This window comes from Molothrus ater, chromosome 8 (genome assembly GCF_012460135.2).
Source record: "Molothrus ater isolate BHLD 08-10-18 breed brown headed cowbird chromosome 8, BPBGC_Mater_1.1, whole genome shotgun sequence".
Taxonomy (NCBI): Eukaryota; Metazoa; Chordata; class Aves; order Passeriformes; family Icteridae; genus Molothrus; species Molothrus ater.
In genome coordinates this window covers 18,389,359-18,405,411 of record NC_050485.2, presented here as the reverse complement: position 1 = coordinate 18,405,411, position 16,053 = coordinate 18,389,359, and the positions used below count along the sequence as shown (strand labels likewise).

Genomic DNA, 16,053 nt, shown 5'->3' with positions numbered 1-16,053 from the left:
AAGTTAAATAGCAGAAACTTTGATTTCTCAGTAAGCAGTTGTGGGAACTGTGTACACTGCTTAGGTAAAACATGCTGAAATGATACTTTAACAGCAGAAGTTAAAACATCATAATTGTTCCTTCTGGTTTCAAACCATATTTGTAAAGGAGGAGGTAGAAAAACCTTCTTGCTTATGAAGATGTTTTCCCTTCTCCTCCCATCTCATCCTCCTTTTACCTTATTCCAGGTGCTTACTCTCCTGTGTTCACTCTTTTTCTGAAATGTATAGCCAACCAACACGTCTCTGGTATAGAACTAAATTTTGACATAGAGAAAAAAAGACTTAGCTAAAGGTTGTAGGCCTTTGACTTTTCTGGACTATAATGATCCACCACAAAAGAAATGTAAGTTGCTGAATGGATAGACTGATTAGAAATGGTGATTAAAAATGATATTTTTAATGCCTAACTTCTGTCTCTGGCTCAGCCTATTCTGAAAGGGCTGCACCATGTGGAGAATTGAGGCTGTTGCAGATAATAAATGTCATCCTCCCAAATAAAGCTATAAAGAAGTGGGGTTTTACATCTGCAAGTTTTGGCTTCAGGTGGCAGTCACCTATAGACAGTTGTACTCAAGTCATAAAGTCATCTTTGCTTCTGATTCCAAGATTGCTAAACTTGGCTAAATGCTGCTGTCTGCTGCTGCTGTAATCCTCTGCCTTTCAATAGGCTACAACAGAAGGGACAAACTTGATTGTTATTTTCCTTTTCTTCTATTCCAAAATAATTTTAGTTTTAAAATAAGGAACTGGGTAGAGGAATAATTAAAACTGGTGGGATAATATCTAACTTGAATTCCTTTTGCATACTGCTGTGATTCATATGTAAAACCCAGTCATTACAGTTTAAGCAGTTGTCCCTCTTGAAGGGAGGAGGTGTTAAGGAACAGTAAAACAGCTGTATATCAGTGATTCACCGAGGAAAATGATGCAATGCCTCTTGTGCTGCTGGTGGCTGTGCCTTCTCAAAAGATATATAAAGATGGTAAAAAATTAAAATATTAAGAGACCCTATAGTGATTTTATCCAAATTTGGCATATATCCAATGTACAGGCTAAGAAATTACTAAATTTCTTCCTAATTTTTCCTCATGTTTTACATTTGGTAACATAGTCAGTGAGATTACTCCACATTTTAAATCAATCTACCTGCTTGGTCTTTTAGGAACAGGAATGTCTGGAATTTCTGCTGTAAACCTCTGGGTACTCTAATTCCTGCATTGGTTTCTCCATCTGATGGATGCAGTCTTTAGAGGGAAACAATACATCTTTCAGGTCCTTCAAAAATGCTTCAAGAAATGTTAGCACAGTAGAAAGAAGCCCTGGTTGGAAAAACAGGTAATATGGTATTTTATTGTCTAGATCATTAATCCAGCAACTCTAAGTTACACAAAACTATCACAGAAAATTGCTGAGAGTGCAGTTTTTGGAGGGCTTGCATAGAGCACATGTCTAAGAGTCAGGATGTGCTGGCGAGTCTGCACTTGGGAGTTTATCTCCTCTGGGAGAGATATTTATTTATCTCTTAGATACATGGTAAAAACAATCTGCTACTTAGGGCCATTTATAATGTCCATGTTCCAACATTGAGACTAAATGCTGAATATACTAAATGCTTACTAACTCAGGGGCTCTCTCCATCTTCCCAGGCCTCACGGGATTGCTATTCTGGGCTCTGGGGTGATGTCACCTCTCCTACTTCACACAGTATTGCTGATGTGGTACAGTCCTGTGCCTTCAGCTGAAACTTAGTAGATGAAGCTTTCCTTAGTAATTGTTAACTTGTTCTGGTGGGCATGGTTTTGCTGCCTCTCCTACCACTAAAAGTAAAGAGGAGTCTGATATCTTTCATGCAAGGGCCATTCCTTTTTTCTTTTTTTAAATGGGCCTAGGCTGCTGTGGAACTGAGTGAAACACCTCATGTTCTTGCTCCCTGCCTGAAAAACACAGGGGAGACTGCAGAGGATCATTGTTTCATTCACAGAGCAGAAACGTAATCTTCTTTTCCCCAGAAAGAATAGACCTGTTGTGAGTCATTTAATTAGGAACTACAGAACCAGCACAGAAAACATAGCAAGTGTCAGGCAGCTGTGCTAAGAAGCAGCTTCCAGCCTGTTCTACCCATGCAATAACCATGCTTTTTCAATATTGTTATGCTATATTCACCACAATGGCATCAAAGATGATGTGGCAGGCCATATAATCAATACCCCCATTGTTACCCATACACTATACCTGAGAGCCAGGTGATTGTGAAGTCTTCAGACCCAACAAGCTGTTTGTCCAGTCATTTGAGAGAGAAGGGAAAGCAATGCCAATGCTGAACTCAAGAGAATCCACATAAAATTTTAAGTTAACTACCCATCATAGTTCCCTACAGATTCACAGCTTTTCCTGGGCTCCCAAAGCCACTCTGCTCACAACACCTAAGTTGAGAGAACCTATTTTTATTGTACAGAACAGGGAGGTAGAAGCTTTGCACTAATTGCAAACCAGGACGTAGAATCATCAGAGGAGCTATGACCAACTCCTGCATAAGGCTTACATAAGTGGTGAGTCATGCAGTCTTACAAAAGAATTGGGAGAGAGGCTTTCATTATGTTGTTTGCCTAATCAGAAATATAAAAATAAAAGAACACAGCACTCAGTGGGTTACGTTTGGCTAACTGTAGGCTGAAATTTCTGCAGTTGCACTAGGATAGAGGCATTTCGTTGTTTGTAGTCCCAGCTTATATTAAACAGAGAGGATTTTTTTCATAAATCTTTGCCTCTGGGGCAGAGTTAAGGTTCTTAGGGAACCCTAGCTATGTGTTCCCAGACATTAATGTCTGGAAGCAGCACCGTGAGAGTAAAAATGAAGGTATATGCCTAGAGAGGATACTGGGAGTAAATGAAGAGACCCAAGGGCAGGGTAGAGTTTGTGTGAATAAGAATGTGAAGAAGCCGTGAAATGGAAGCAAAGCTTTTTAGGTTGACTGAAAAACAGTGTAATTATGGTTTCTCCTGTCTTACCAGTCTTTTTCCAAGCTCTCAGGCAGGTAGCTGAATGGGTCGTATTTTATCCAGCACTGTTGCTAGGCATGAGCTGAGATACCTGCAGCCCTTTCAAGGTAACTGGAGAATTTTGAGGATCAAAGTTGGCTGAAGCTTTATGTGCAGCAACAGTGCTCTTTACACTGGTCTGATTAACCCATCACTGCTTCTCATTTTCCTCCATTCATCTTTTGCACTTCATGGGGCAAAAATTCGGGATTGTGTGGAGCTGTGGCCTCTTTGTCCCCACCTTGTTCTCCTGTAGGTCCATCTGGTTGCTCAATGCAAATACTCCTGTCTTAACATTGTGTGGCTAAGCAGAGGAGGCACTAGACATTTTTATCTGCCCCACAAAATACCTCCCAATACTTTCCTGCCTGGAAAGAGAACACAGCGCAATGTGGCACAAGAAGAACAGACACTGCTGCACGAACCAACGGGAAGGACTATTTGCCCCTCTGTAAGTTGTCAGAGTGCCTTGAAAAGGACGACTATTCAGGATCCTTAGGGCTGGGGTTCGTTCCTTTGGGCTGGTTTTCCGTTTTAATATTTCTCTGGAGGTGTGGAATCCCTTTCATCAACCAATGGGTGGGAAAAAAGGCAAATTACTGAAAGCCAGTTGACTCTGGGAAATAGTTTAGCCTTAAAATAGCTCGTGAGAATGTGTGTGTATTCCCTGTCCCTGAATACTTCGAAGCCTGGCTGTTCTTGCTGCACTGCACTAGCAGAACCCCGGACTCTGTCCTTAAAACCTCCTCCCCCGGGGCAGCTGTAGGGCCGGAGTTTGCGCCTGGGGAGCTGCAGCCTCCGTCCCGCAGCCCGGCCAAGGCACCAGGGCCGCACCAGCGGCGATTCCGCAGGCTGCGGGACGGGAAGGAGCCGGGGATCCCGGGCATTCCGCAGGCTGCGGGACGGGAAGGGGCCGGGGATCCCGGGCATTCCGCAGGCTGCGGGACGGGAAGGAGCCGGGGATCCCGGGCATTCCGCAGGCTGCGGGACGGGAAGGGGCCGGGGATCCCGGGCATTCCGCAGGCTGTGGGACGGGAAGGGGCCGGGGATCCCGGGCATTCCGCAGGCTGCGGGACGGGAAGGGGCCGGGGATCCCGGGCATTCCGGAGGCTGCGGGACGGGAAGGGGCCGGGGATCCCGGGCATTCCGGAGGCAGGGAAGTACAGAAGCTCACGCCTAGCTCCCAGTATACTTTTTATTGCCACAGCAACGACAGGAAACATCACCTGGGCTCAGCAATCTCCAAATCATAGCCTTTTTCAGCTGGAAAAAAAAAAAAAAAAAAAAAAAAAGACGGTCGATTGAAAGGCTAGGGGTTTCGCAAGTGCGGTGTTCTTCTGTTCTTCGCTGACACCTGGCCCTGTCCCCGGGGCGGCCGCTCCGATGCCATCGAGCGCACGGCGCTGCCCCATTGAACCCTTAAGCGCCGCTGATGGCCCGGGCGCGGAGCGGCCGCCCCTGCCCGGGGCCTTTGGCCCTCGGGGCTGCGTGCCCTGAGCGGCGCTCGGCTCCCCCGCCTGGCCGCGCCCAGCCGGGCCGGGCCGGGCCCGCCGCAGGGCCGCTGCCCCCTCACGCAGCGCGGTCACGGCCGCGGGGCGGCCCGGCCGAGCCCGCGCCGCCGTCCATGGCGACCCGCCCGCCGTGCCTGTGGCTGTGCCTGGCCGGGCTGCTGAGCCTGCGGGCGGCCGGAGCCCTGCCCCTGCGCCCCGACCCGCGGGACGCCGTGCTGGCCGCGGCCTTGCAGCGCCTGCGGGAGGTCTTCGACATCGAGGAGCTGCCGCCCGACGTGCTGCCCCGCAAGAAGCCGCCCCAGTTCATGGTGGATCTCTTCAACAAGGTGGCCGACGCCAACGGCATCACCCGCGCCCCGGGGCTGCTGCAGGGGGACGTGGTGCGCAGCTTCGAGGACCGAGGTGGGCCCGGGCGGCGGGGCCGAGCCCCGGTGAATCCCCGCGGCGGGCGGGGGCAGGCCCGAGGGGTCTGGCAGTGTTCCTAAAGAAGGGTCTTTTCCAGTTCACGTGGACCACCACCACTTCTACTTCGACATCAGCGCGATGGAGAAGAGCGAGCAGATGCTGAAAGCCGAGTTCAGGGTCTTCAAGCTTAAGAGAGCACATCGGTCCAGAAGGTCCGACACGCAACACTTCTGCAAAGTAAGTGGGGAAATATTTAAACACCTAATTCTGCTATCATTATTATTAATACCGAAAAATAAGGAGTGCATCTACGTGTCACACAAACCTGCTTTGTTGTTATTCTTGTCATCCTCACTGTTCCTTTGCTTCCAGCATGCAAAGAAGTAATGTAAAGTTTTGACTTTGCCTTTATGCTGACCTGTGTGGTATGGCAGTGAGCTTTCCTTAAAGATACCAATGTCAGACCTATCCCAAATTACTTTTCTGGGATTTGAGATATTTCGAAATTCGAATTGAAATTTATCTGCTGGAGCTGCTCCGAAAAATAGTAATAACAGACAGGGATTCATGGGAAAACAAGGGGGGTAAGGAAATTGAGTGTATCTATTCCTCTGGCAAAGGGCAGGATTGGACTTTTTGCAGACCTGAAGACAAGTATGAGGAGGAACAGAAGACTTTGACGGTGTCAGGTGTTCAAAACAGGATAGGGATGGTTAGGATAATTTTCTATAGTATCTATATCTGGTATCCTGCCTCTGAACACATTTAGAAGTAGATGTATGTAGAGATAACTGGTTTTCTGTTAAACGGTCCCAAATCTACTTTTTGCCTCTTTTAGAATGACGGTACAGTTTTACAGCTGTGATGTAGCAGGAACTTGCATAATCTTCATCCTCCTAGTTTGCTTTAAGAACAATCAAATTAATTTCTTCTTGTTCTTTTTGTATATTGCTGTTATTTAGGTGGAAGTGTATGAGCTCTTGGAGAGTGAAAATAAGCCACAGAAAAAGCATCTCATTGCATCGAGATTATTGTCCCTCTACACAGAAGGCTGGGAAGTCTTCAACGTCACACAGACAGTAAGCAGAGAAGTCTGACTTATTTTTTTTTCTTAAACTCTTGAAATGATATCTTATAACTCCAGCATTGCCATTAAGCTGGGTTTTGAGGTCAGTTCAAACAGAAGGACAGCAACAGGGGGAGAAACTTTCTCTCTACCCTTAAAAGTACACCCAGTGCTACCTGAAATAAAGAAGTGTTTATGAGCTGCTTGGAGCACAAGCATGGTGAGAACTGAGTAACCCAAACCTAGCCGATTAAGGGACGTCAGGCCAAGTACTGATTAAAACCTTGTGCTAGTCTTTAGACTGCCAAAGCAACTGGCATTGGTTGCCTTCTAAGAGTAGGTTTTAATTTCTCCGTTTTATTCTGGCGGCATTTCTGTAGGGCAGTATTGCTTCAACATTGTATTTCCGGAGTTTGTCATGGTTGGATTGCCTGTCATTCAACTTCCCCCATAGACTTCTGTATCTGTGAGCTTCAAGATCTGCTTTGTAGCTATCCATAAATTGTAACAGTAGGTGAATGCCTTTCCATAGCAAAAGAACCCACACGTGGATTAAAGCTGTACTCTGGGACAGTGTTTTTCATTGCCTTAGCTTTATGATCAGGCTGAGCAGCGTGCTTGGATGATTGGTTGAGTTCCATCTTAAGGCATGATATTCCTGCTAGAGAATGACCTGGTCTAATCGATCAATGTGCAATTATAACAATTTGATAAGTAAATTTGCTTGATTGTGAATTTCTTCAAATGTCATGTTTTTTTGGTTCACATAAGTCTTAACGGTATGAAAAGTCTGGGGAGTTCATATTACTATGTTCAGATTGCTATGAAAAATAAATTCCTGCTGAAAGTCAGAGAGAGCTTATTTTAATATTAAAAAGTGTTGAGTGTACACTCAAGTGTTCACTGGTAAATTCTCTGAAATTAATTATCTTTATGTAAATGTAGCTTTGGGGAATGCGTATGCTATTTTGTATTTTAAGTGTTGAATTACTTGTTTAAATATTCAAGTCAATGGAGTCTCAGCTATACAGTTATCTCACTTCTATTATAATATATGTCCTTATGCTCTCATAGCTTGTTGCCTATTCTCTTTTCCTAATATAAACTTATTATAAACATTGCTTAATTATAATGCTGTAATTAGAATATTGAAACAATATTTTTTCTTTTCCCGATCTTCACCAGGTTTCCAAGTGGGTTGGAAACAGCAGCTCCAACCATGGCTTTTGGATAACTGCGACACATGTTTCCAGCAATGGAATGAAACACGACGTGGTTACATTTGCCAAGAGCCAGAGCGCTTTGCAGGAGAGCAGAAATGCTCTCCTTGTTCTCTTCACGAACAGCAACAAACGGAGGTCTCACAGCTTTGTACCCTCTGCTACAAGTAAGTGCACTTTTAGAGTATGAATTGCCTGTTCATCTTCTGTCACCTCCTGCTACCTCATGTAGACCTAACCTCAGTTATTTATTTACTTTATTGCAGTATTGAACAGGTTTGAAGTTTTGCTTTGTCACTGATAGAAATTTGATTTGATAGTCCTTTCTAGTAGGTCACCAGCATCCTAAATTGCCCCTCCCCTCACAAAAAACTGTGTGTGCCAGAAATATTCATTAATCCTAAGGAGAATCGGGTTTATTTAGTTTGTAAAGGGGTGGGGGTTCTATTTTTTAAGTACTGCTTATATTATTTTTGTGGTGGTGAAATTTGCATGAAAATTGTATGTTAGGTTTATACTGAAAAAAACCTCAGTGACCTGGAATACTTTGTCAAAATTCTGGTAAAGTATCTGTAAGTAGAGTCATTAAGTGTGATTTTAAGAGTGAAAGAGGTTGTAAAACAAGCAATTTGAACTTCTCTGTCCTTGGTTTTTAAGCACCTTTTTAACTTCAGCGACTAATTAGCATTGTGACTAAAAGCTGCTTTCATCAAAGACAACGCCCTAGTCCCTTAAAATACAAAACAGTGTCTTACCTCTCCCACTGGCCTTAGTGCAAAATCAGCTAAGACTGGATTTTAGGGCCTGATAAATGCAAAGAGCTTGAAGGAGGGGCAAAAATCATGCTGTTTTGGCTTTCCAGGCTTTTCTGGTAAACGGCTGTATTTGCGTATTAGAAGCTAGGTAGGACAGTATTAAGAAGTAGGTGGTGAAATTATTTAGAAATAAAATATAAAAATTAAAAATTAGGCTGGTCTGTTTATTTTTGTTTTCCAAATAAAAATTAATAGTGAAATCCTAGATCTAGTTTAATGAGCATCAAGCTCTGCACTGTGTCAGGATTGAGAGATTCCTTAACGAAGAAACTCTCTAGACCTGCCCGTTGTTAGCTGTCATTGATCACACAGGTTGTTCTGCATATCAGTGAGTTCCAGTTTGTGTACATGGATCTCCATGGATCCCAGGGCTTCTCAGAAGGTTCTTTAAGAAAGCATCCTATTGTCAGTACAATTAATTCCTTAGTGTTCTGTAAAGCTGCTGGTGGGTTTTTTTTAGGATCAAAAATTTGAAAAATGTATTTTTTTTACAATGTTACTTTGCACATTACCAGGTTTCTGCACATTCTGCTTTACAAGTGTATGGGTATAGTTCCTGGGAGGATACTGGAGAGAAAAAGGCTGTGATCTCCACCCTCTGTTAGCACTGCCCAGAATAATGTGTGTTGTAGGAGTGGCTGTATGAAGACAGTTAATACCATTCTGACTAGATTCAGCCCTGAAGAGGAACTGTGGAGTTCAGAATATTTGGTAGATCATTGTGAGTTTTTTTCTATTTCTGCTGAATTGGGGCTTTTCCAAGACACAAGATTTGACAGATTAGGAAGTATGGCTGAAGTGGCAATTGAATACACACCCCTTCTGGTGCATTCACAGGTTAGGTGCTGTTTTAAAATCTGCTCTGAAGACTTCGATGTAGATTTAATTAATAGACTTTCACACAGAATACTGTACTTTGTAAATGAACTTTCTTTGTGAAATATTAACATACAGCTTCCTTTCAGAATCAGAAACAAACCACCCTGCCAAATCTGATGCTCCACGGGTTTCTCGTGACACTGCTGTAATGGAAAGCAGCAGTGCCAGCATGAGCAGGAGACCCCGAGCTGCTGCAGCCCCTGCTGCCAGGAGCCCATTGGCAGCATGTCACAGAAGGGAGCTCTATGTGGACTTCCATGCTATTGGCTGGTCAGGATGGATTATTCACCCAAGTGGATACAATGCATTTTATTGCAGAGGATCCTGCATCTTCCCTTTGGGGGAAAGTCTAAATGCAACAAACCATGCTACAGTTCAGTCCATTGTTTATACACTGAAATTGTCTCAAGATGTCAGCATGCCCTGCTGTGTGCCAGATGAATTGAAGTCCCTCAATCTTCTCTACTTTGATGACAAACAGAATGTCGTCCTTAAAAATTATAAAGACATGGTGGCAACAAGGTGTGGTTGTCATTAGCAAGACTTCTTTTTTCTCTGCATTTGTGTGCACCTGGATTCAGTTCCCCATTTGCCACTGAAGATACTAAAGGAGATGGCATTTCAGTTTACAGGGCAGGAGAGACAGAAACTGGTCTGTGCTTCAATCCTTCTCCTTTCACCATGGCTGTGGAAAGGTGGCTGGCTTGTGAAGAGCTGTGGACTTCAAGACCTCCATGGAGAGTTCTTTGAGTGCCTGTTCACCAAGGAAAGCATTAAAATCAGGAACTTGCTATGTGAAGGAGTGGAAGCACATTAAGTTGACTGTTCAAATTAAGGTCTTGTTCTGTATACCAAGGCTCAGAATTTCTAGTGATTTAACAGACATGGCATCCTGCCTCCATCCAGGATGGGATGCAGGTGTCAGTAGCACAGCCCTAATCAGTTTTGGATGCACAATCCAGTGGGGGTGTGCAGTCCTACTTTTTGAGCTTTCAGGGTAAGTATTTGCCCAGAGCTAATTTCAGAGGTTTCTACCAGTTGCAGATCATGCATTAGCAGGAAATTAACTTCTTCCCCTGAGCTTTATGCAGCTCTACCAAATGCAGAGAACTCCTCATAAGTCCCCATGGGACTTGCTAGCCAGTCTGAAGGAGCCCATGGATCAGTATTTGTCTGGGAATCATACTTGGCTTCTAACTCAGGGCTGCAACTCTGTAAGGTGAGGCAGTGCCTGTCCCTATGATGGCTGTCAGGGTGTGTGGCACTAGAGACTGCCTCTGTGTATTTGTTGTACTGTGGGATCCTAAGCTTGGGTCAGAATCCTCGTGGTTTAGCAAGAGGAAAGAAAACCATGAAGCTTTGGAAGTCCGTGAGAATGTACTAGATACTGGCCTGGTCTGGTGTCTGGGGCGAGCTTTGGTAGAATGCACAGTGTACCTGCTGATTCCCTCCCTTCTTTGAGGAATAGAGGGCTCAGGCTTGGATGGGGCCCCTTGAGATCTTTCAGTCTTGCTACATTTTCCTGCAGGTAACCAGCCCATTGCTGTTCCTCAGTCAATTCATTGAGGTGTATCTTAAGCCTGGGTGGTTTCTTGTTTCCATTAACCCTTTAAGGAGGCTGACCTCTCAGGCAAGAATGTGGCATCTCCCATGGCTAGAATCTTCACGGAGAATTTTTTTACTCCAATGAGACTTAAAAAAAAAAAAAGTAATGATTTTCTTTCTGTAAATACTGATGTGTATAATAAATTTATTTAATTTAAAACCTAAACACTTGGGGTATATTAAATTAATCTGTAATATAAAATGCAAATTTTTAAATAAATGTAATGTAACATTGGTATGGTTTGTATGTTGTATTTGAACCTTTCCTAGAGTCATGAATCAAATAATTTTCCAGAAGAGAGGACATTCCCAATGCCTTCAGTGGGTACTGTATCAAGTCCTCTGTGGCAAAGGGTATAACAGATAAGGAGGATAGACATGTTTCCCTTCAGGGAGGATCCAGTAGTTATTCCTCAAGTGAAAGTGTTTCGGTCTTGGTTGCCCTGGCACAGTGGAATGTAAATCTGGTAGCAGGGTGGTTCTAAGTGCTGCACCAGCCACACCCAGCCATGGGATTCAGTGCCATTGCCAAAGGCACCTTGGGAAGCATAGAGAGCCATAAAGGATCTCCCTTTAACTGTTTTATTTCCCAGGCTGCTCTTTCCCTTTTCCCAGCAGAAGTACCTGCAGTGTTTTAACTCTGTAGGGACTACACCTTGGGAGGGGAAAGATGCATCTTCAGTGAGGGTCTGGACCAGGTTGTTTCTGAATGGTGACTTCAGCTGATGTTTTATTTTTGCTTCTTGTGGTAGAGGCCCTAAGAACTGAAGCCAGAAGTTTTTACTGACAGCATTTGGACTGGATTGGCAGAGGCAGGATCTGTGTCCAACATTGCATCTTCTGTCCATGCATGACAAATGCTTCCAGCACCATTAGCTGTATATCAGCTTCATCCTTCACTGCTCAACCCAGAGAACTTCCCATTGTTTTTCTAGGATGTCGTAATGTGTTTCTTCTTGTTTCAGATGCCAGGAAAAAAAAATTTCTACTGAAAAGCAGGTATGATTAATAAATAAATGATGGGCACACTGAATATTAGCTAACATAGTGCTGCCCTACAATAGGTGAAATATGCACAGGCAAGGTAGGAGCACTAGGTAGTTTTGCACACATTAAATTATTTTTTTCTGCACCACTCAACTTAGTCTTATTATGCCCCATTAAACCCTGATAATTAAAACAAAATATATTGGAATTGTTTATCCTGGACTTTGTAAGGAAATGAGGTTCATAATAATGCCAAGGGAAAAAATTTACACTACACCACAACTTGTAATTAGAATAACAATTAAGCACAAGTAGGCTCTTTCTTTTTGTTGCCTTTTTTTGTTTTGTTTTGCTTTAAAATAAAGGTGAATTTCTTCTCATTCATTAACTGAAACATTTACAAATTTCAAAATAAGAAGAAAATCCTACTCATGGTAGAGCTGAAGGGTTACACTCAGCCCCATGACAAAGCATTTGGTCCAAATTTGGAACTAAAGTGGTCCAGGCTTGTGAGGTATGTGCAGTCACACTCTGCTCCTTAAGGTGGGGAGAGCACTAAGCCAACATGGCAGTGGGGTCTCAGTGTGTTGTGGTAAAGAGCACAAATTTACAGGAGTGGTCTCCTGGTTGTAGAAATGTTTGTTTTAAGGGATTTCTGTGGTGCTCCTTTCACAAGGTCTAGATGATGGGCAGGTGCTCCTTGACACTGAAGCAGGGGAAAGGATCTGCTGGGGGTGTCCTGGAACAGGTAAGGCAGAAAGGATGGGCTGGGGGAAATTGATCTGAGGTGGTCCTTTTTTCTGGGGGGTGGGCGCAGGGATGGGGTTAGCTGGGGAAGAAAACTTCTATGTGCCTGCCCTGAGGAAGCTGGAGCACAGCGGTGCTGTAAGCTCTCTTCTATCCACTCTGCAGGCTTGAAAATGCTGTTCGGTATGAGGCAATCTTCTAGGAATGCTCGGTGTTTCTTCCAGACTGCCAAGGGTAATTACTATGGTTCCTGTTCTTCGTATAGGAAATGGGACAATTATTTGAAAGAGCCGTGAAGGATAGTATTTATTCATAGTCCTGGAGCTTGTCTCCGGGAAAGAGGGGTGACTGGGTGTCTATGGTAAATTCCAGGTCTTTCCTACAGATACCAAACCCTCCAAACAATCCCCAGTCCCTTTTGGATTGCACATGCAAATGCGTGTACACACGTGGGTTCATTCTTATGTACCCCCACGTGCACATGTTCAGAGGCAGCTTCGCTCCTGGTTCAGCCCCAAGGATGGTGCAACTTTCCCAGAAAGAGTGAGAGATGGAGTGCTTGGGCTAATGTGAGAGCATTGCCACAGCCAGAGGGTGCATTTCAATGGCTTTGTGCAAAAGTATGTCACACCTAGGCCACTTCTGTGCTGGCCTGGAGTGCTGCTCACCTCCAAGGAGAATCGTTAGTAGGTGTGAATTTGCCTTACCTTTGGTGAATGAGACAATTGTGCATTAAAGCAGCTAGTAAAAAGTTTTATTTCTTCCTATTGGGTTTATTGCTAGAAGCCATTCACAGAATAAGGGGGAACTGCTAGCTTTCTGTTGTTACAGAATCTGTGCAGCTTTAGATTCTTGCATATACTAACTGTCCTTACTCAGAGCTAGATAATGGATTGCCTTATCTGGAAAACAGAAGCTGCAGATTTTCCCTGAGAAAATGACCTGATACTGAGAAGTCACTAAGCTTTAACTGAAACCACGATTTGGTGATGCTGTAAATTCAGGCCTTGTGACACAAAGCAGCATAAACCCAGTATGGTGGTTCAGATCTGCTCACAGAAACCTTGCTTGATTAATCATCAGGTTACATGTGTCAGGCAGCACAAAACTGGTGTGTGTATTTAAAAATCTGTGTACACTTTCTACTGTGATCCACATTGTAATCAACTCTTCATCTGCATCATATTTTCGGCTAAATGTGCTGAGTCAGTGTTTGTGGCCAAGCAACTGTGTCCTCAAAAGCCATAGACTGAAAGTCTTTCCCTTGGAAGTCTTTATTCACAACTCTTGGTTAGAAGACTTGTTTTATCTGAGAAGAAGCACTTTGTATGATATCTTCACTAAAAACTCAGATAATGTCCCTGAAAACCAGTGTTGTTTTGCCTCATCCTGGCATAGACCCTGCCTGTGCTCACAGGTTTGGTAAAGGCACAGCTCCAGGCAGAGAGTGGTGGATACTGAGGAAGGCTCCTGGCAGACTAATCTTGTGTGCCACTAGAGGTGCCGCAAGGTTCCTTCTTGTTTTGCATTGAGAGGGAAGGCAACAGTGAATGATGGGCTGTTCATAGGGTCCTGGCCAGCACTGAAGGGAAACATACAGCACTAGGAGAACTATGTGGAGGGCAGTGATGAAGGTCTGTGTGTACATACATGAAGGTTTTGAGACCTGGATTGAATGAGTATAACACTGCCAGGATATAAACAAGACAAGAAATCATGGGATCAGGCCTGGCATACTGAATAACTTCTCAGTGGTATGTAATTTAAGCTAATATCCCTTTCAGTCTCATGCACTTCCTTTGCCATGTCATGAAATTTCTATCCAATTCGATTGATTGCTTAGCCCTTGTCTAGGTTCTGATCAGAGACCTTCCTCTCTGATGTTGCATGTTCCTTTATCTAACGGTCATGTAATTTCTGTTAACAACAGCTCTCAAATTAGAAGAAAATATATACCAGTATATGCATACCAGTATATGAAGTCTCCGTTAAAGGCAGAAGGAAGAGAGAGAAGGAAAGCTTACTATAAATGGGACCAGGAATGTAGAAGTTCAATTACCAGAATTCATTTTCTTTGCACATGTTAAACCTGTTGTAGCTACTGTAACTAGCACATGCAGTTGGGTCTAATTGCTGCTTTCCAGCTTGACCTAATTGATGCTCTGATTTGCAGTCACCTTACCTCTATGAGTCCATGTTTCATTACATTTTCCCCTTGCTCCTGAAATCCTAAAATTTCCATGGGGAAAAATAGACTATAGCAATCTAGAGCTTTTGTGTATGAACTGACAATCCTTTCTCCCCTGTAAATTTCTTCATCTACCCATGAACAGTGGAAATACAGTCGGTTGACAAAGAGGTTTATTAGTTACTCCCAAATACTCCTTTTTTAGGTTGGCATGACTACTTATAACTCAATGGGAGTTTTACTTAAACTCTGAATGAAAACTGCAGTGATATAAAAGCTTAGAGATAATTTCATAACCTAATTGGGGTGTTTATATTACAGGACTCTGCTATTCTCAGTCCCTGCCTGTAATTGCAAAGAAAGAGTTCTCTGATGAGGAATGTGTCAGTATTTTCCATGTAAAATTATTTAAAGAAAAGCTTTTGAAATATGAAAACCTCATGGTTTTAGCTTTAAATAAGCAATTCAGTCATCATAAAAAAAAAAAAAAACCTCTAATGTCTCCTGCAGCTTTGATTTCAAACACGTCACATTCTTCATTAAAGCAATCATTGTTAAAACAGAGGGACATAAAGCAACATAGGATTTATTCCTTCATTAAACTGATGATCCGTATATGAAGCCAATTAACATTATGAGTCTGGTGAACATCAAGTGTAAAGAGGTTACAGAAAATTAAAAGCAGTCACCTTGGTCTTTAGATAAAGAAAGAACACTTTTACATTATAAATTATAAGAGTGTCCAAGCGGGACAAATCGGCAAATTTGGTTAATTGGAAAATACATTTTACTGCACATGAATTAGGGTAAAATAACCTTTTAGCTGCTAGCCTTTTTCTGTGGTCAGGTATTGAGAATCACGGGAAAGGAAGCATTTGGACATGGAGGGGCAAGAGGGCCATTTCATCCAACTGAGTTGTTCCTTGAGTTTTTCGAATGATCCCCTCAAAGCTCAGTGTTTCCAAGGAAAACATCCATTCAGTGATTTTGCTCAGCAGTTCAGCCCTAGGTTTTGTTTTCATGGGTGAAATATAAGAAAAGGTGTTTGTGTGTGCAGCACAGGAACAGTTCTGCGCTAAGACAGACACGATCAGCAAAGTGTCTATCCTGAATTATACTTATTTGGACTTTTCTTGCAGACCTAGTAACTAATATTGATGTCACAATAGTCACAGTAATAACAACATTAATAATAATAGTAATGAAAATTAAGTTTATGAAGAAGACTTTAAGAACATTACATTAAAAGGTATTTTTTCCCCTGAAATATTGTAGCTCTGTACGTTATTTCATTCTTGTTTTTAGTGCTTTGGTAGCTAGATCAGAGCAACTATCAGAGAAATACTAGTCATGATCCCAAACAACTTACTGCATATTTTCTCCACTGTGGTCCCAGACTGGCAGGAAAGCGTCTGCAGCAGGGGGACACGGAGGGAGGCCGGAGCAGCTCTGCCCGCAGCCGTTCCCCGGGGGGGACCGGGCGGGCCGGGGCCGGGGCCGGGGCCGGGGCCGGGCCGGGGCCGGGGCCGGGGCCGGGGCCGGGGCCGGG

The 16,053-nt window shown here is 43.5% G+C and overlaps 1 protein-coding gene across 1 annotated transcript; it reads left to right on the top strand.

Moving 5' to 3' along the window:
* The first annotated feature begins 4,705 nt into the window (after window positions 1–4,705).
* On the top strand, window positions 4,706–9,904 carry LOC118688215 (bone morphogenetic protein 2-like). Its single transcript, XM_036385648.2, has 5 exons — window positions 4,706–4,994; window positions 5,095–5,234; window positions 5,960–6,076; window positions 7,249–7,450; window positions 9,064–9,904. The coding sequence occupies exons 1-5, from the start codon at window positions 4,706–4,708 to the stop codon at window positions 9,513–9,515; spliced, it is 1,200 nt and encodes a 399-aa protein (XP_036241541.2). The 3' UTR covers window positions 9,516–9,904.
* Window positions 9,905–16,053: the final 6,149 nt, after the last annotated feature.

Bases quoted from the DNA above. Each gene is read 5' to 3' on its own strand.
- LOC118688215 (XM_036385648.2), top strand. From the start codon at position 4,706: ATGGCGACCCGCCCGCCGTGCCTGTGGCTGTGCCTGGCCGGGCTGCTG. The intron at 5,235-5,959 runs GTAAGTGGGGAA...GCTGTTATTTAG, and splicing joins ACACGCAACACTTCTGCAAA to GTGGAAGTGTATGAGCTCTT. The intron at 7,451-9,063 runs GTAAGTGCACTT...GCTTCCTTTCAG, and splicing joins CTTTGTACCCTCTGCTACAA to AATCAGAAACAAACCACCCT.